At 35.1% G+C, this 21421-nt stretch overlaps 1 protein-coding gene across 8 annotated transcripts in view; it reads right to left on the bottom strand.

The window, feature by feature from the left end:
• Positions 1 to 21421, bottom strand: part of LMBRD2 (LMBR1 domain containing 2) — a 48127-nt gene that overhangs the window by 7861 nt on the left and 18845 nt on the right. For all 8 annotated transcript variants that reach the window (XM_082622836.1, XM_082622835.1, XM_082622829.1 and 5 more), the window contains 10 exons: positions 17939 to 18013; positions 15573 to 15686; positions 15023 to 15206; positions 11742 to 11923; positions 11049 to 11182; positions 9329 to 9434; positions 8570 to 8667; positions 5585 to 5688; positions 4119 to 4165; positions 2682 to 2787 (listed from right to left, as the gene is read on the bottom strand). In XM_082622836.1, the coding sequence (XP_082478962.1) occupies positions 2682 to 2787; positions 4119 to 4165; positions 5585 to 5688; positions 8570 to 8667; positions 9329 to 9434; positions 11049 to 11182; positions 11742 to 11923; positions 15023 to 15206; positions 15573 to 15686; positions 17939 to 18013 (1150 nt within the window). The remainder of the gene's footprint in view (positions 1 to 2681; positions 2788 to 4118; positions 4166 to 5584; positions 5689 to 8569; positions 8668 to 9328; positions 9435 to 11048; positions 11183 to 11741; positions 11924 to 15022; positions 15207 to 15572; positions 15687 to 17938; positions 18014 to 21421) is intronic.

Here is a 21421-nt window from a genome sequence, read left to right as displayed (position 1 = left end):
CATAATTCAAAAAGAGACATGTACCAAAATGTTCATTGCAGCTCTATTCACAATAGCCCAGAGCTGGAAACAACCTAAGTGTCCATCATAGGATGAATGGATAAAGAAGATGTGGCACATATATACAATGGAATATTACTCAGCCATAAAAAGAAACGAAACTGAGCTATTTGTAATGAGGTAGATAGACCTAGAGTCTGTCATACAGAGTGAAGTAAGTCAGAAAGAGAAAGTCAAATACCGTATGCTAACATATATATATGGAATTTAAAAAAAAATGTCATGAAGAACCTAGGGGTAAAACAGGAATAAAGACACAGACCTACTTGAGAATGGACTTGAGGATATGGGGAGGGGGAAGGGTAAGCTGTGACAAAGTGAAAGAGAGGCATGGACATATATACACTAACATAACATAACATAAGGTAGATAGTTAGTGGGAAGCAGCCGCAGAGCACAGGGAGATCAGCCAGGGGCTTTGTGACCGCCTGGAGGGGTGGGATGGGGAGGGTGGGAGGGAGGGAGATGCATGAGGGAAGGGATGTGGGAACAGATGTGTATGTATGACTGATTCACTTTGTTATAAAGCAGAAACTAATAAAAAAAAAATTAAGTTTCAGCTGGTTGCACACTGAATGCAGGGGGTGCTACATCTCACTTCTCGGCTAGGATTGTTTTTTTTTTTTCTTTTGTGGTACTCGGGCCTCTCACCGCCGTGGCCTCTCCCGTTGCGGAGCACAGGCTCTGGACGCACAGGATCAGCGGCCATGGCTCACGGGCCCAGCTGCTCTGCGGCATGTGGGATCCTCCCGGACCGGGGCACGAACCTGTGTCCCCTGCATCAGCAGGCAGACTCCCAACCACTGCGCCACCAGGGAAGCCCTCGGCTAGGATTTTAAGGTGTAATCAACTCAAACTCTTCAAAAAAGGCCTGAGTCTTTTTCCCATGAAGCAAGAGTTTAGGGCAGTAATGTCCAACAGAAATAAATTCCAAGCCCCGTATTTACTTTTTACTAGTAGATACATTAAAAAAGTAAAAAGAAATAGGTGAAATTAATCTTAATATGTTTAATTTAACTCAGTATATACAAAATATTATCATTTCAATATGGGGCACCAGCTACACTGCAAATGCTCAACAGCCATATGTGGCTAATGGTTACCATCCTGGTCAGCACAGATCTAGAGAACTAATTCCTTCTCTACGTGAATGGGGTTTTCTTCATAAACAACCCAAATTTTCACAATGCTATTGTGAGCAGCTCAACAGCTTCAAAAAAACTATAATATCTTTTTGAAAATTTAAGGCAAGCCAATTCTCTCATATTTTTGTCATCTTGGACTCTGCCCTTTACCGTTTCTCTCATTCATTCAGCAAATATTGGTTGCCTACCACATGCCAGTTTCTAACTCATCATCCTAAGGCTTTGTGTTTCCTCTTCTCTTAACCATTCTCCATATTCCCAGATCTCTGCACTCTGTTAACTCCAAATCCATGATAAACTTCCAAATCTCTTTGTAGAATCCTCCATTTTCTAGCTTTAACTGAAACTTTAGTTTTCTCCTATTTCTTCTACACTAAATCTCATCCAAACACATCCTTTCTTCTTTATCTCCAGGGTCATCTCAAGGGTGCTTATTTCATGCCCTCATCATTTTTTGACTGCATTACTAAAACAGACACTAAACTGGTTTCTGTCTCACTTCCCTGGAAATCATGCTTTATATAGATGTCAAATTCATCTTCCTAAACCAAAAATCTGTGCATGCTTCTTTCCATATTGAAATCTTATCTTTGGGATAAAAGCTAAACTTCTAAGCATGGTAATACCTGTTTCCCAACTATCTCTGCAGCCTCGCCTCTCATCAGGCTTCTCATACTTTAGGCTCTAGTCATAGAGAAAAACCTACATTTCCCCAAAGGTTCTCTCATGTCACTCATTCCTCCTTCTGCCTAAAACCCCTTCACCTGGCTAAGTACTACTTATTCCTAAATAGTACTTCTTTATAACAGAAATCTGTTCCCAATAAAGAATTCTTTTTCCATCCCCTGAGCTGTGTTCCCTCAGCATCAGGCATGCCCCCTTACACTCTCTCAGCATCCCTGCATCTCCCCCAAAGACAAACAACCTCTGCCTTCTACTCAGTGCTGGATCCTGGGAATTCACATTCCCAGAAGCAGATGGCAGGGTCAAGGATGTGGGGAGGCTTCCTAACCCAACCCACTGACCCATGTCTTCTGCCTGATATCAGTCCCTTACTAAATTATATGCAAACCAAGGATGGAAGTTATCTTCCTTGTATTCCTGTATTCCTGGGAAAGTACCTGATATATATGGGTCAATCAGTAATTTATTATAAAAATGACTGAACAGCCTGAAAAACATCTAGGTAAATAGAAATCAGTACCTGCTTACAATGTGCCTGGGATAAGTACTATTATTTAGGTAGTGTAATTACAACTATTCACTTGATGTCCCAGATGTCTCCTTCTCCTACCAGAATGTGTATTTGAGTTTCTCCTTCCTCTCATACACTGAGGGATGAAAAAAGCAAAGTCACTGCAGAACCACATTTATAATTCTATAAAGGCATTTCTGGATGGGTAACTAATCTTCAGACTCTATGCAAGCAAGCATAAGAAAAAAATTTCTTAGAAAACTAGACAATAAACTACTTACATCGGTTGGTACTAATATCTGAGAAGTTTGATTCTTTTGGGTCAATATGAACATTTCTGTTTCTAGTGGAATCTTCTCTACTGTGTCCATAACGTTCTTTCCATTCCTAGGAAGGAAACACAAATGATTATATAACACAAGAACACACAGTCAGAAAATAATTCATCAGTGATAACAGATTTAGATTACATATGTAGAGTAATATAATCTAATTCTTTTTCATCAGGAATTCATCAGATAATCAGTATAATTAGCACAGTGCCTTTAGAAATCATAAATACTTTTCTTATCTCTAAATGCTTTTAATAGTTGCCAAACTTAACTTAAATGAAGATATTTATAGACATTTTTGCTAGCTATGATTATTTTAAGTTATTGAATTCTATCTAAAATGTCAAAATAATTTTACAACTACAATAAGGTTACCTTGACCATGTAAGAGTTATGATAACTCATAGTAATTAATGAGATGTTAATACAATTTTCTCTCACTCAAATAAACTACAAATCGTAGAGACTGAAAAGTCATTTCTGATAGCAAAATTAGAGTTGTATACAAACATAATTAGGTAATGACTCACGTGGCATTGTGTCTTAACTGCACTAAAACCTTATTAACTGGGATTCTACTCATTAAATTCTTAGAATTGAAAGGAACTTTAGAGGTCCTAATTAAGCCTCCCATGCAGTGCAGGGTTTCATTTTAAAATAACCATGCCAGATACCATTTGGCTCTCTTACTAAATGACATGGAAATTTCTATGTGTGATGATCCCATTGCAATTTTGGTAAACTGTGGAAGTTTTCACAAAGAGGTGAACTCTATTTCCAGTCACTTCTGCTCTTTTGTTCTAGTTATGCCTTCTGAAATTAAAGACCAAGTCTCCCTTACATAACATACACTAAAATACACGAAGACAACTATCACGTCTCCTGAGTCTTCACTTCTCCGGTAATGGACACACTCAGGTATTGAAAATTTGTGGTAACTGTGACTAGATTTTTATCATTTTTTGCCTTTTCAATTCTCTAGGAGGTTAGTTTGCCTCAGGAACGAAGGACTAAGGAAAAATTAAAGAGGAATAAAATTAATGTCATATTACAAAAAAAGCATTAATTTTCAAGCAATCAAAATCACTTTAATAGCAAAATTGCATGAATTTATTCACTTATCCAATAAATATTTACTGAGCACCTACTCTAGGCAAGAAACTGCTAGATGTTGGACATGAAGTAATTTATTACTAATGACTTTTTAGAACAGGTCTGACAGGATACCTACATGTACATCTGAAACTATTAAAACTGCTTTTCTGGAAAAGTACCTCCTATGTCTTTTTCCCACTGTTTTTAGCCAATTATTCTAAATCAATAAGATTCTTACGATATTTTACATTAATCTTTAGGTTACAGAAATGTAATAAGTACGGTACTTACTCTTCGTCGATTTTCACCTTCTTCTTGCCGTTGCCTTTTTCTCTTCTCTAGAGACAGAAAAGTGGTCTCAAATTTGGTATAACATGGTTTAATTAGATGTAGAGTAACTGAAGTAAAGGTATCAGGCTATGACCAATTTCCTTTAAATTACTACAAAGCCAAAGGTAATAGGTTATTGTTGGAAAGAACCGGAGAGGTCACCTAACTCCACAGAGAATACTTTCTCTACTTTTGTTGGAGATGGCCCTTTAGGCTCTGACTAAATAGCTTGAGTGAGGAAGAACTTCCCCATGGTGACTTGAAATTTGTTTCTCTGCAACTTCTCTTTTTCTTTATGTCTTGTCTTCTAAATTAAGTTCATACTTCTTTCTGCATAAGAGTCTTTTCCATTACTCTTTTCTGGCTATATACTCAGTGGTTCTTTTCCAGAAGATATATCCTCCAGACTCATTCTGGCTGTCCCAGCTTCCTTCTGACTTGTCAGTCTTACTCTTGAAAATCTTACCCAGGACTGGATATGATACTCCAGATGAAGTCTAATTAATGCAAAAAGCAGCAGAACTATTACATTAACTAGATACCACCTTCCTATGAGAGCATGTGAAGGCTACGCTGGCTTATTTTAGAGCCACAATACATTTTGGATTACATTTAAATAAGATCACACAAAACCCCCAGACCGAAGTAGGGAGAATGCGTAAGAACCAATGTCCCAAAACTCAAGTTTTGTTTTTCTTTTTCTCCCTATTCTACCATCACTTGAACATCAGGAAATTTGATACACTCAGTTTTGAGATTAGATTCTAACAGAGTGCCATGTATTCTAACAGGTTGTTAATGATTACCACATTCTAAAAACCAGCCTTGGCCTGAATGATTTCCTATGCAGCATTAAACTAATGATGATTCTTTACCTTTTTTTTATGATGATTCCTTAAATTAATGAGTTTTCTAACTGTATTTAACTTGACAAATCTATTTCAAAGCAAACAGGAAAATGACTCCAACACCAAACAAGGGCGTTATTTAGTTGCAGACATATTAATTATTAAATCCTCTGCAGAATTTCTTAAAGACAGATGAAACAATCATTTATGTTTTCGAATATTTTTGCTATGAAAGCTTTCTGTAGAATTTTAGCTAAAACATATTAATTTGTAATTTCTTAAGACAGATTAAAAATTTCAGGGCTTCCCTGGTGGCGCAGTGGTTGAGAGTCCGCCTGCCGATGCAGGGGACACGGGTTCGTGCCCCGGTCCGGGAAGATCCCACATGCCGTGGAGCGGCTGGGCCTGTGAGCCATGGCCGCTGAGCCTGTGCGTCTGGAGCCTGTGCCCCGCAATGGGAGAGGCCCGCGTACCGCAAAAAAAAAAAAAAAAAAAAAAAATTTCAAATCATACAAACATTAATTTTGTATTCTCAGTCTTAGCACTTTCCCTTCATTTATTTTAAAAGACAAATCTTACCTCGTCTGATTAATTCTTTTCCTTCATCAACTAAGTCTGATGTCATATCATTATCTCCCATGAACTGCTGGAAACCAAGTAGATTCAAACAACGAGTTCCCAAGCTAATAAAAGTCGATTTTCAAAAAGATAAGCATTATTTCACACTGTAAATGTTTAGATAAATTATTGTTCTTTAGTATTTGCACCCCACAGAAGCCTGTGGTTTATTACTAGTTATCATGTCAAGTTACCTAGAGCTACATTTGTCTTTTTTAAGAAGTACTTATTTCCCTTTCTAAGAAGCTTATATGCCCAGTACTCCACTGACTAGGGTATGCACCAAAGCCATATTTCTTACAGACACAAATTAAGTTAGGCCATTAGCATACCTTCAGAAGATTATTATAGGAGGTTGCTAAACAATGGCTATAATACAAAAGCAATTTATTATTTTCTTATATTCAAACAGCAATTTTAATACTGCAAATACACATACACAACCAGTATTTACAAGTGTAGAATATTCTGGCTTAGAAAGTCTTAGTTATGCAAATTGATTTTCATGTTTGTTTTTTTTTTATCCTAAGAACTAGTCAATTCTATTTAAATAGGTGTTACTATAAACTCAGAATTCATTACTATAGCTTATCTGGGGGTTATCATTTTATATCTTATTTACTATTTACTTTAAACCTCACTGTTGTACAAGACAGAAATACTCTGAAAATATGGCATGCAAGGAAGGAAGGATTAATATTTGTTAAACTATTATGCATCAGACAATTTATAGATACTCTTATTTAATTCTTATTATAATTCTAAGAGATAAATAACACTTTACAGATAAGGAAACAGAGGTACAAGGGGTTAAAAACCTTGCTAAAGATCAATTAATAAATTTTAGGCCTGAGGATTTAAATCCAAAACAAAACAAAAACCAAGCTCTTTTTATTACCTTAGTTCTCAAACTTTTTCATTGATGTACATTTTTTTTTTCTTTTGAGGTAGAGAAGAATAGCTTTATTGCTTTGCCAGGCAAAGGGGGTCACAGCAGGCTAATGCCCTCAACATATGCCCTCAACACCATACATGGAGCAAGGGGGAGAGAGGAAGAAGGAGAAAGGGAGAAGTATGTGTGTGTGTATATTAGGAGGAAGAGAAAACAGCGGAGCAATTTAAAAAAAGTGAAGATCTCCCATTTTGCATTAGTGATGTGTAAAAATCTGGCTAATTCATAAATTATCTGCCTGTTTTAATATATAAGGAATGCTCTGTATGACTTAATGGTAAGTAAAACTGGGGTTTCAGGTAGATGGTCATGCTAATTCCGTGACTTTTAAATATTCCCTTACCATCTTCATATTCTTGTGGGAATACTATACTCCAGGATGAGATCATTGTCTCTGGGAAGGTCTTAGCTTTGTCTAAAGTGTCAGGAAACAGCTTTACATTCTCTAGGCAGTTAAGTCTGAATATTAGCTCTGGGTATGGCTGTGTGTTAGTAATATGGGAATTAGACTAATTATGGCAGCATTTCAAAAGAAAACTGGCCTATAAAGTCAAGTTACCATTGAAATGTCAGCAAGGCATTGCTTCATATACTCCTATAATAGAGTATTTTTATAATTTGAAAATTGAGGAATATGACCATTTTTTTTCTCTTAAAGACAAACGGGCACTCAAAATGTATCTTAATTAACTCTAAAACAACACTTTTAAGGAATTATTTTTAAGTTCAACAATTTTCCTTTTAGACATAATTCCTTACATTTGTTTAAGATTTTTATAGTTGACAAGGCACTATCCCACCCATCTATTCCTCGATCAGTATAACAATCTAATAAGATGAGATGCTCATCTTACCAACATAACTACTAACATGAGAAGATACGATTTATACATCACAAGCTCTTAATGTTCCATTTGTAGTTTATAAACTGTTCAAATGAATAAGCATATAATAAAAATTTAATTTTGGATATTCAAAGGATGATTGGTCTCTTCCTTTAATACATCATTTTCATAGTATAAACCTCTGTCTTTTCTACCTTATGGAAAAAAATTGAAAATATTAGATTTTTTTATCAGTTCAAATTAACTGTTTTATTCTAAATTATAATCCTTTAGCTCCTTTACTTATGAGAAGGTAAAATATATATGTTTTACAAAATTCAATAGAGAATTTATTTCAAACAAAACTTGTCTGTTTACTCAATATCCTAGTATTAGAATATCAGTACAATAATGTACATTATTTACAATAACTATATAATGGTACTGAAAGATTTAAATGAAAAGTGGTTGGATGAAACTTATTATCAATAAAATTTTTTTTTAAGTGGCATTTTTGGTGTGTCATGGAGCACTTAAGCAGTGAAGAGGGTAGGCAGAGTACAGGATATGGGCACCTAACACGTGGAAGTAGGGAAGACGAGGGGCTAGAAGCCAAGCACACCTGTCTTTTAACTCCTTTTGAGTCTGATCTCTGCCAAGGTTCTACCACTTTTTCTGATCCTATAAAAAGAGCAGCCCACGTACTTTCCTGCCTTACACGTACTGTCTGTTTCAACTGTTCCTCACCTGACCCTTTTTTCTGGCTATGATCTGAAACATCTAGAAACCCAAAAATAATTGTGGGGAAAGCCCTAAGACTAATATATGTTACTGGATAGAAGCTGGGTATGGGGGTGCTTTATAAGCTACACTGGCTGCCAGTATCACAGGCCAGGACTCAGAGTTAACATTCTGTAATTAATCCTATCACTCTGTAGACTAAATATGTATAACAGAATAACTCTCTCTCTTTTCTTAAAAATATCTTTGGAGGGAGAACCTGACCCAGTCACTCAAGCGACCCCTTTAAACTATGCCTAGCACCCACAAAGCCACAATAAAACAAACAACCAGAACCCAATCAGTGAATATTTAAAAGAGCTTTAAGGAGAAAAGTTATCCAGATCAGACTAAGCGTATGTGGAAAATAAGCAATGTTAAGTTTCTTACCTAAAATAAGTAGCAATGCAGAGAATTACCACCAACATAGGATAATATATATAGAACCCATCTGCAATAAAGGATAAAACTTTCATGGAACCCATAATCTGAGGAGCAAGAAAAAATTAAATCAGTACAGTTCTATATCTTTCATTCTTTTTCATCACTAGAAAATTCACCCATAACCATTTATATCAATTAATTTGGAGTTTTCAAAAAAGTAGAAATGAAGCACTAAATAGACTGATTTTGAAGTTCTCATCACAAGAGGAAAGAAATTGTAACTGTGAGGTGATGAATGTTAACTAAACTTATTGTGATAATTATTTCACAATATATATATATACCAATTATGTGTACACCATAAACTAATATAATGTTATATGTCTATTATATCTTAATTTGCTTATTTATTAAGATATTTCTCCCCCAAATATTAATATTTTATAAATACTACTGAAAATCATCAAATACATTAAGACCATAAACATAAAGGTTAATATTATTATAGGTCAGGTCTATTGATATTGCTCAGCTGGAGAACTTATATGAACCAAAAAATAATTTTTTATAATAAGAGATGGCAATATCACTTTTATTCAATCATTAGTAATTATATATACAATCTGTAAAAGAAAGTTTTAGTAATTTCTAAAAAGATCCTAATAATGCAACAGAACTTTTCCACCAGCAGTAAAAAGAAATTTCACAATAATAGCACCCTATATAGATAATGAATCTAAAGAACTCTTTTTTGACAATACTTACAGATGTATAAGCAGTTGGCTGTGTATTCTGGTGAGAGATGGATGAATCCATATGGGTCAAACCCAAGAAATTAAGACATAAAGGAGGAGTCAAACGGCAAAATAACCTGCAGTAAGCGTTAATAAACACAATATATAAAAAATAAAGCAGCAAGATACATTATATATTATGTTGAAATACATTAAGAACATTTCAGATCATTGTAACTATTATTCTCATCCATTGGTATTTTTAATTCTTAATACAAACTGCCCTTACTTTTGAGATATTCTGAAAATCCTATTAATCACATCTTCCTTAAAAACATCAACACCTACAAGGCAAAACTCCAGCCTCAGGATATCTCCTTCGGTGGTGTTTGCCACTGCTTTATCCCAAGAATTTGTAGAGTGCCTCTGTATGTGCCTCTTCCACGTCTACCATCTATGTAATCTAAATCTGTCTCAATAGCATGACGAGGACAGTAACATCCTCAAGGTGACTTGTACTCAGTACGTAAAAGATCTGAAGTTTTATCAAAGTATGTCAACTCTGACAATTACAGGTATAAATAATTGTTGGAGCTCAGTTTTGACCAGATAAAAAGAGAACCTTACAGAACTACAGAGTTGGAGAGTAGGAGGAGACAAAAATGAAGAGAGGGTGTGAATACAAAGAGGTAACATGAGGAGTTCTTTTCTGGTGATAGAATAGTTCTGTATCTTGATTGTGGTGGTGGTTACGGGAATCTACACACACACACACACACACACACACACACACATGAATAAAGGACAAAAAATACTGAAAATTAATAAGGTCTGTAGTCTAGTTAACAGTAGTGTGTCTGTGTTTGTACAACAACAGTATAAAATGTCTCCACTGGGGGAAGCTGGGTGAAGGTTACTAGGACTCTTTGTATTATATTTGCAACTTCCTTTGAGTCTACAATTATTTGGGAAAAAAAGGTAAAAAAAAAAGTCTTGAGCTTCCCTGGTGGCGCAGTGATTGAGAGTCCGCCTGCCGATGCAGGGGACATGGGTTCATGCCCCGGTCTGGGAAGATCCCACATGCTGCGGAGCGGCTGGGCCCATGAGCCATGGCTGCTGAGCCTGCACGTCCAGAGCCTGTGCTCCGCAACGGGAGAGGCCACAACAGTGAGAGGCCCGCGTACCACAAAAAAAAAAAACCAAAAAACCAAAGTCTTAGAGATGCCTCAGATATTGATTCCTCTTGAAGTTCCCAAAGTCCAGCCCTAAAAACCTAATATAACTAAGTTAACAATACGGACAAATAGTAGATTGTGCAACCTAGCCCAAGCTGGAACCATCTCTCTAAACTTCTACTAAATCTCTCAGCAAGAGTTATTCTTTTGGTGTTCCTCGTCCTCCACAATTCAGTTTGAGGCTACTGAACCCAAGAACACTTTCTAGGTCTTAGTCTCTAAACTCTCAAATGTTCATATTATTACTAACCTATTTATTGACCCTCTAATTGGTAAATCCAGGCTCACTATGTCTTTCTTTTCCTTCCTAATCTAGCATACCCATTTTAACCCTAAACTTCAAGCAGGATTTAGCTAGCAGTCAACAAGCACCTAATTAATACTTAAACCTAATCAATTAGCTCATAGAAATACAGGTGTTAGTGAAGACCCATAAACAAAAAGAAATAAAAGAGAGATCCATAAGAATACATGTAATGGAGACATTTCCCTTGTTTCTACACACAATCTACTTACATGCCACTGAAAAGAAGGCTGTAAGCATCAGTCTGGTGATGTGAAGCCAGGTAATAATAGTTAAATACACGAATCCTGAACACAGTAGAATAAACACAGATACTGAGGAAGAAGATGGAGAGGAAGCAAGCAATCTAAGAAAACAAAGAACCCAGTTTCAGACTAACAGACTTCAATACTTATATACTATCACAAGCATTATCTTTTAATTCCAGCTAACATTTATTGACATTCTAAAGTTTATACACAGTAACAGTATAAATTTTTAACGGCCTAATTTCATTTTTTCATAAAATGAAATTATGAAAAAAAATCTACTTCTTAATCAGTCCCACATCCTATCCATAAGTTTCAAAGCTACCTCCTGAAGTGAGCCTGTTCTCCCATTCCCTGGGCAACTCTTCACAGGAAGACTATAAGTTATGTAGCTTCACTGGCATAAAGAGGATCAAAGCATTCTCATAGAAGTACTTTGCACTATTTTGCATCTTTTCATCTCTCCTCAAATACAGTTCTTAGTTTTTATATTCTGGGTAAAATGATGAAGCTCATTTTTGGAAGTGTGAATAATAACACTGTGGGAAACTTCACTGCTTTCATTATTACTAGAAGAAATATATGGAGAAAAGATACAACAGTTAAGGATTATACTACGGCTGACATTTATTTACGACCCATATAAAATAAACTGACCTCGATATAAATATAATTGTATGTTTTTTCGGCCAGCTGTATGAAGACTGCAAAGAGGGATAAGACAGGTGTAGTGCTAAAGAATGTGCACTCTGACCACACAACAATCACGGAGAAGATGGACAGCACCACAGCAAGTACCCTATAAAACCACGGTCGCAAAAGACATTCCCAGTACCACTCTGGAAGATAAAAGAAAAAAATGATTAGGAAAACCACAAAGGAGTAACAGCATATTTACAGTGTTTCAAAATACCTCCAATACAAGATACGTAATTGCAAAAAGAAAAACAGTGGCGGAACCAGGCAGACAGCATCCTAAGCAAATGATCACCAGTAATGGGACAAACTGATATTATGTGCCTCATGCTCTGATAAGAACACATCATTGCTGAGGTATTCCTGCCAAAAATGCAGAACCTGCTTCTGATTATGAGGAAACATCAAACTCAAATTCAGGGACATTCAATAAAAACTGACCTGTACTCTCCAAAACATCAATGTCATAAAATAATAACAGAGACACAGAAATTGTTCCAGATTAAAGGAGACTAAGGAGACATGACAACTGAATGCAATGCACGATTTGGGATTTTTTTTACAAAGAATATTATTGAGACAATTAGCAAAATCTGAACAAGGTCTATAGATAACTGTACTGTATTAATGCTAATTTCTTTATTTTGATCACATTGTACTTGGTTATGTACAAAAATGTCTTTATTTTTAGAAAATACACACTGAAACATTGAGAGGTAAAGAGGTTATCATGTCTGGATTTAACTCTGAAAAGATAAAGGAAAAATATGTATACAGAGAGAAAAAGATAAAGCAAACGAATAAGGTAAAATGTTAACATTTAAAGAATCTGGGTGAAGGGCATATGGGAATTCTTTGTATTATTCTGGCAACTTTTTGTTAAGTCTGACTTTAGGCAAAAAAAAAAAAAAAGTTAAAGAAAAAAAGGAAGAAAACTCACAAAATTGAAAAGGTTATACTTCATTTCATTCATTGAAGAGTTGAGCTCCTGGTTCACTCTAAATCTTTTCAACCCTACTCACAGGATAGCTCCTGGTGATTTCAATATCCACACAGGTGATCCTCCTTTCAATACCCTGGTCTTTCACTTCCTCGACCTACTCTCCTCCAATGAGTCTGTCCTCCAACTTACCTCAACCACTCATCCTTTAAATCTTTTATTTCCGATAACTCCAACCCTTATAATCTCATTAAAGAATAGGATCCCTGTCCCCAAGCAACACCTTCATCTAGTATTCCAGCTCCACTGACTGACTTTCCCCTGACCGATAGCCCATTTATTCTACTACCTTTTTCTTGCCACTTAACCTGATGTCCTTACTTTCTTTACCCAGCTCAGATTCCACAGTCTTTGAGGATAATCACTCTCCAATATCCCAATTCCTGTGGCCTCTCTTGCTTCCCTGTACTTGCTAAGCTAAACCACGCTCTGGTAAGATTCAACTCCTTGGCTACCCTGAGCCTGCACCCATGGAACTGTACATTGCAAGAGTAAGACACACAACTCTTCTGACTCGTCTCACTTTAAATTCTTAATCAGTAGCTTCAAGTGGACCCTGAGCACTGCTTGGCTAGCATACTATAATTCACCAATCTTCTCCCATGCGTACTCTCCCTAAGCAACTATTTTGCACCTTCTTTCCTCAAATTTCCAAAATCTCTTGCCCTATAATTACTCTCAGCATTTCACTGAGGAAACAGAAGCTGGAAGAACAGAACCTCCCCAAGTGCCCGCCACTACATCTTTTCTCACCTGCTCAAGTATATTTGTGCTTTACTTCCTAAACTAAGGCCTTTCTCCTCACTATTCACTATTTCTCATTTCATCTCACCTGTAAATGTACATTGTCCCAGCCATTCTCTTCTGTCTCAACATATTTCCTCGAAAGTGTCATTTGCAAATTACATGCAATAAATTCTCTTGACCCTACCACCCTCCTTCAGCTACTCCCTCTTTATTCCCTTTTATAAGGAAAACATTTTGAGAGTTTTCTATTGTGTCTCTAACTGCTTTCCCTCTTTCTCCTTTCAAATTTCGATCAGGCTTTTTTACCCTTCCCCCCACTTCATTTCTCTGAAATCCCATTGTCAAGTCTTAATATTCATAGTAATCTACCTATCTGAAACATTTGAAAAGGTACTTTATACAACCTTTTTCTCAAAACATTTCACTGTCCTGGTTTTCCTCCTATCTCACCGGCCATTCTTTTTCTAGTCTTTTCTGCTGGTTCCTCCGCATCAACCTGATGTCTAAATTGGCAGTACCTCAGGCTTGGTCCTCAGATTTTCTCTCTTCTCTATCCCATCACTTCTTCACTGACTATCCTAACCCATGGCCCACCTATACATTAATGACACCCTAATTTATATTTGCAGAGCAGACTTCTTCCTTGAACTCTAATATCTACAGCCAACTACCTATTCCACATTCTGTTCATACCTTTATGTATATATTGCCTGTTTTTCTCACTCTGCAAGGGCAGGAATTTTTGTTTTTTTTGTTCAGATATATACCAAGCAGCCAACAATTCATAGCATATATAGGCTCAAATATTTGTTGAATGAATAAAAACAAGTATCACATCATTCCTTTATTTAATTAAAAAAAAAGACCTTCATTGAGACATTTGTTATGGCCATTATGTTTTCATACTCAAGACCAAACATGTAAAAGAAAATCAAGTGAACAGTTTATTTGAATAAATAAGGTAAACAGAAGTTCTAATACTGTGACACTTTGATATTTTCATTAAGTTCTTCATACTAAATTTGATAACATTTGAAGAAAGTGTCATAAATAATCATAAGGGAGAGTAAAATAATTATGACTATTGAATGTAGGTTTTGTATATAGACTAATAAATGTAAGTAATCAAAGAGGACATCTTAGGGGAACATTTTAGTAGTATGTCAAGACTAAAGAAGAGATCCATGCTTGTGATATAAAACTGCTTAAAATTCTAATTGTTTTAAGTATATATTATGTATACAAACTATGCTTGATGTATTGCATATATTTTTGCACAGAATTTTGGTTATCTGTGAAGAAAGAGTGGAAGCTAATAGTTTATACGTTATATGACAAGTAAAATAGTTTTTGGGGAGAGGTTTATCAAATACATAGCATTACCATATGGCATAAGTCAAATACACAATTATAATTCAACTTTGCATTGGTGAAAATATACACTGTCAGAAAAATTATCAGCATTACAATTTGAAATGTACATCAAATTACATACCAACTGTAGGATTATAAAAATATTGAATAAATCTATTTTCTGGCTCCGGCGATTGAAAGGTATGAACAAACTGACAAGTAGCACTAGTTTCATTTTTTGCTACATCTTCTAGATAAAATGCTTGTTCCAAAAGAATCTGCCATTGTACTTGAGTTCGACGGTGTCTCTGAACTGAATAAATCACCTAACAAAGAGAGCAGGGGTATACCTGTCAGTGTTCTGATCCAACAGTGATTCAACTCCCCACTAAGGAGCATGTTTTGCTTGTCACAACAATAGCAAAGGGCTCGTGGCATTTACTGGATGGAGTCAAGGATGTTAATATTCTATAATACATATAACACTTATGCTTAGTGAATAGATCTCCCTCCCCCAAATGCCAGCAGTAACCATGTCGAGAAAAACGAAGTTAAAACACTTCCAAGAATAATGATAAGGACAGGATCAAAGGAAATTTCTGATACACATTCACTCAAACTTTCTTTTGTGTGGGCAGTAATTACAAATCTAACTAAAATCATCAGAAGGTAAAAAGGCTATATAAAGTTACCTGTTTATGTAGTTTTACCAGACTCTTTTCACTTGGATAGGTATTATGTTTTTCATCAAAATCTTCATAATCATCCATGTTCCTACCCATTTTTTCCTGATACTCTACAGGGCACTAAAAGGAATGAGTAGATTTTTAGAAATTTTATTTGCAAAAAAGATAAAAATTTTATTTTTATTAAAAATCTTTCATTCTTGAGCATATCTAATTTTCTTGCAAACATCTTCCAGATTTGAAGTTGTCTATGCCACTATTAGTCATTTATTACCTCTATGAACTTGGGCAAGTTGGTTAACCTCCCTGAATAGATCTCAAAAGGTGGCAAATATAAAAGAAATGATTAGAGAATTGATTCTCATGACTATCACCTTAACCAAAATGAGCACTAGCTAATAATTAGTATAATAGATTTAAAATATAGGAAAAGAACTGGACAGCCATAAGCAAAAAAAGGAAACTAGACCACTATTGCATACCATATATAAAAATCAACTCAAAATGGATTAAAGACTTGACTGTAAGACCTGAAACCATAAAAATCCCAGAAGAAAATATAGGCAGGATGCTCTCTGACGTTGGTCTTAGCAATATCTTTCTAGATATGTCTCCTCAGGCAAGGGAAGCAAAAGCAAAAATTGACAAATGTGATTATATCAAACTAAAAAGCTTCTGCACAGCATAGGAAACCATCAATAAAATGAAAAGACAACCTACCAAATGAGAGAATATATTTACAAATGATATATCCAATAGAAGGTTAACATCCAAAATATATAAAGAACTCATACAACTCAACAATGAACAAACAACTTGACTGAAAAATGGGCAGAGGAGCCGAATAGATATTTTCCAAAGAAGACATACAGGTGGCCAACAAGTGCATGAAAAGATGTTCAACATCACTAATTATTCAAGAAGTGCAAATCAAAATCACAATGAGATTATCACCTCATACCTGTCAGAATGGCTATTATCAAAAGGACAAGAAATAACAAATGTTGGTGAAGATGTGGAGAACACAGAACCCTCATACACTATTGGTGGGAATGTAAATTGGTGCAGCCGCTATGGAAAACAGTATGGAGAGTCCTCAAAAAATTAAGACTACGACTACTGTATGATCTAGCTATCCCGCCTCTGGGAATTTATCCAAAGAATATGAAAATACTAATCCTAAAGGATATCTGCATCCCCATGTTCACTGCAGTGTTATTTACAATAGCCAAGATAAAGAAACAATCTAAGTGCCCATCAGTGAATGAATGGATAAAGAAGACGTGATACACACACACACACACACACACACACACACACACACATACCTACAGGGGAATACTACTCAGCCATTAAAAAAAGGATAAAATCTTGCCATCTGTAACAACATGGATGGACCTTGAGGGTATTATGCTAAGTGAAATAAGTCAGATGAAGACAAATACCATAGGATTCAACTCATATGGGGAATATAAAAAGCTGATAAACAAACAAAAAGAAAATAAATGAATAAACCAAACCAAATAAAAACAAACATGTAGATACAGAGAACAGAGTAGTAGTGGGGGATAGGGTGAAATGGGTAAAGGGGATCCAATGTATAGTGACTGATGGTAAATAAATTTTTGGTGATAAGGATGGTATAGGGTATCTAGAAGTAGAAATATAATGTTGTACACACAAAACTCACATAATGTTATAAATCAATGTTACCTCAATAAAAAAATAAAGTCTTACATACAAGTCTTTAAAAATAAAGTAAACTAAATACAAGAAAAGGAATAGTTCAGTGGCTCTGTGGTTGCAGAGAAGACAATTGGGGAACTCATTTCTGGAATAATCATTTTCGGAAGTATATGAATACCTCTAATTCAATAGTAATGCATCAAAACCTTAATTGTATGGTTTCTTATTAAATATCTGTATTAAATATCTCATAATGTCATTCATTTTATGAAATATATTGTAAAATACCATGTACAAAGCTCATTAAATGTGATTATTGAGGACCTAATTTATTTTCTTATAGGAAATATGCTTTTAGTGACCACATTTAATGACACTTTTACAACCTATAAAGGTCCATCTCCATCACTGTGTCATGGCAATCATTTTACATTATTTAACATAACCTCTATAGCCACATTTCAGTGGAAAATACTGCCAATAAATAATGTTAAACCTATAGTAACAAAAGAACAAATTCTATCTACAAATTACTATGGGTTTATGGTTAATATTGTCATGAAAATGGAAAGGAGTTGGATGACTTCAATCATAGGCTGTTTGAATACTTTTCTGATGCTTTTATTATAATATAGTATGTAAATTTACATTTCAAAAGAAAATAGATGAGAATATTATTTAATTACCTTTTTAAGTATTGTGTCAACACATTTTCTCAGCGGGTGGTTATACTTGATGCTCTCATTCACCTTACGAACTTCCTATGAAAACAGTAAGAGAAATAAAAATATTTCCATTTCTGTAGATTAGATGTTTCAAATCAGGATGTTCTAGGTACTATATATATTCTCACAAGTTTAGTTCCAACCCAAATTACTCAGCATATAATAAAGTTCTATTCTCTGAATAAAAACTCTTACGAAAAACACAAAATTATAGAACAGCTATACCTATACCCTCACACTTTTTATAACTTTCTAGATTTACTGCCTTACCATTTGCTTACTTGGTACACAAAGATGAATAAACATTATAAAAAGTCATGAAGGATCAGGCAAACTGAGATTCTAAAAGAACAGGACTGCGTTTCTCCATCTTGCTCCTCAAGCTCAATTATCTCATTATCTAAAATACAGCAGAGAAACCAGAGGAAGCAGAACAGGCTAAAAATGTCATAAAGCACCTGCTCCTTTCCAATGAGAGAATACTTTACAGCAGTCACAACTAATGATTCATTCCACATTTTTAAAATTAAGAGTTCACTATGTGCCAGCACTGTGCTAGGTGTAAGGTCACCACAATCCATACTGGAGGGTGGAGTGGGAAGACATGGTGTTATAAGTCTTTCACTAAGACTGCAGTGTGGTGATGAGATAATTAAATCAACAATTTAATGCATATGAAAGAAATAAAGGGGTTAGAGAAGGGAATCTTTAGAATCAGTAGTTCTAAAAGAATCACAATATTCTATAATATAAATGAAATTTTTAAGAAGTTAGAATCACTGTTCTAGGAAGAAGAAACAGCATGTTCAAAGGCTGGGAAGCAAGAGTGAACCAACCAGGATATTAAAAATAACATTCTGATTATAGGGTAGAGGATGGCCTTAAGAGACGTAAAACTGGGGGGCAGGGAAACCATAGGGCATATAGAAAAAGTTGTGAAAAAATATAACGTATATGGAAAAAAAATCACCATCCTTAATATATGCAGAGCTCTTAAAAATCAAAAGAAAAATGGGAAGATACAGAAGAAATGCAATTGGCCAATAAATATCTGAAAAGATGTTCAATCCTACTAAAAAAAACCTACAACTTTTTAAAATGAGGACAGTTTTCTTGTAAAATTATAAAAAATTGCTTTTATGTAATGTGGTAAGATTGCGGGGGAAAAGGCCTCCCTATACACAGTAAAATGTGATATAACCTATTTGGAAGATAATTTAGCAATATCCATCAAAATTTAAAATATGCAGACCCCATGAATAATCTGTACCAACAGACACTGCTCCTGTCGAAGAGCTTAGCTTAGTGAAGAAAACAGACATTATTCAAATAGAAATGGTGTGAAAACTGCTGTATAATCTAGTGTGGAAGACTTTCTGATGAACTGATTACTTAAACAGAGATAAAAAGCTAAACTGAGGATAGGAGTCAGCCGACCAAAGGGAGGAGCAAGAATATTCCAGACAGAGGGACAGCATGTACCAAGGCCTCCAAGCAGAAGTGAACAAGGAGTTTCAGGAAAAGAAACTCCAGTGACTAACGGGAAAGGAGAGCAAGGGTCTGCGCTGTGCTTGATCAGGCTGTAGAGTAAGAGCAAAGTATTCCAGAAGGCCTTAATGACATTTCATTTTGAGGTCAATGAGTAAGGCCTAAAAACGGAATGACAGGACTTGGGTTTTTAAAAGCTGCTTGAAGCATCACTACATTACACTCTTCCATTTCTAAGCTACCTTAAAGTTTTGTTGACTAGTTAGCATAACTTTGAATACAAACTATACAGTCTGATTATATATTATATATGAAAATCATATTTTTCCTCTAAATTCTTTAGCATATTAAACAAAAGCAAGTACTGAAACATTGATATTTGCTATATCTTATAAATTTAAGTTTCCTTCACGGTTCATAATTTTAATAAAGTATGGAAAGTATTTGAAATAATAGCTTATTTTCTTCATATCAAATAATGTAATTTTGAACTTTGTCATTATTGTGCCCAATCAATTCTTTACCAGACAAAATATATCAAGTCAGACTAAAAGGCAATTTTCAGTGGAATAAGTAGCTATCTGTCCCTCTCCAAATCCTCTACCTTGAAAAATGACAGCAGGTAGAGGTGACCTCTGGCCATCTAGCAAAAATTCCTTTTGAATAGTTTGCCATGGCTTATAAGTTTTACTAATGCTTCAAAGAAAAGTAACAGACAGATGTATACATTCATCCCATAGAAAATATATCATAAAACACTAAACTGGTTTTTATAAAACTGCATTTGGAAGATTTTATGGATAGATGAAAAATATAATTAGTAATTACCAAAAAAAAAAAGGTGATTGTGATGTATTCAAAAGATGTATTCAAAACCAGTGGATTTTAAAAGTTTTCTCTCAAACTAAGTTATCAGTATTCTTGTCCATGCTTTATTCTACACACCTCCATCAGATTGATTATCCTAAACCATATACAGGATCATGTCTCTTTCCTGCATGCAAGGTGTCAATGATTCTTCACTGCTTTCAAAATACACTGAACTTTTGAGTCCGACATTCAAGGCCCTGCTCTCTGGCTATCTATCTTTCAAACCTTATAAACTTTATCTTTTATCTTATGCATAATTAATTTGGTTTTAAAACCTCCTGATACCCGACCAGAATGCTGTCAGCTATGAAAATTATACCCATTCTTCAAGGCCCAGGTCATATTTCCTTCCTCCATTTCACCTCTTCCTCTAAGCGAAACTTCTCTACACTAGAGCATGTATCATTTACAGTGCATTTATCATATACTGTGAGGGACTGTACAATTTTCTACTCTAGACCGTTAGTATCCTAATGGCCAGTTCCACATAGCACTTAACATGGCAGGAAGACACTAGGTATTTAAAAAATGATGAAAAAAATTTCTCCACAAGTTTATAAATTTTCAGACATTCAGAAAAACAGGAAGGATCCCAAATTCCCTCTAAACATATGGACAAAGAAATTCATACCTGCTAAATCATGCATTTTTTGAGGGGGCCAAAAAGGGCTAGAGTTCTCCTGCTATGTATGTGGACTTCCTGCTATTTTCAAATGATCCATTAAGAAAAGAGTGGTTTCTTACCATATAAAAATGGATCAAATTAACATTTTGTACACCTTAAATTTCCACAATGTTTTATGTCAGATATATTCAATAAAGAGAGTGGTTTCTTAATTACATGGAAAAATTTCTCTTATCTAAAATTGTTTAAATCCCTCACACCTTAAACCTACACTAAAATAGCAAAGAAGGCATCAATTCCAATCCTTAATTTTCCACATCCTATTTCTAAGTAGAGGACTCCCATTTAACAACAACAACAACAAAATCTATCTTTATTCAGACACTGAAGATTCCTCCTAGCAAAATCCAGATCTAAAATAATAAACTGCATTTAATTTAAACTTGGTCAAGGAATTTTGA

This window comes from Mesoplodon mirus, assembly GCF_964341445.2.
Source record: "Mesoplodon mirus genome assembly, chromosome: 5".
Lineage (NCBI taxonomy): Eukaryota > Metazoa > Chordata > Mammalia > Artiodactyla > Ziphiidae > Mesoplodon > Mesoplodon mirus.
This window is presented reverse-complemented; position numbering and strand designations above follow the sequence as displayed.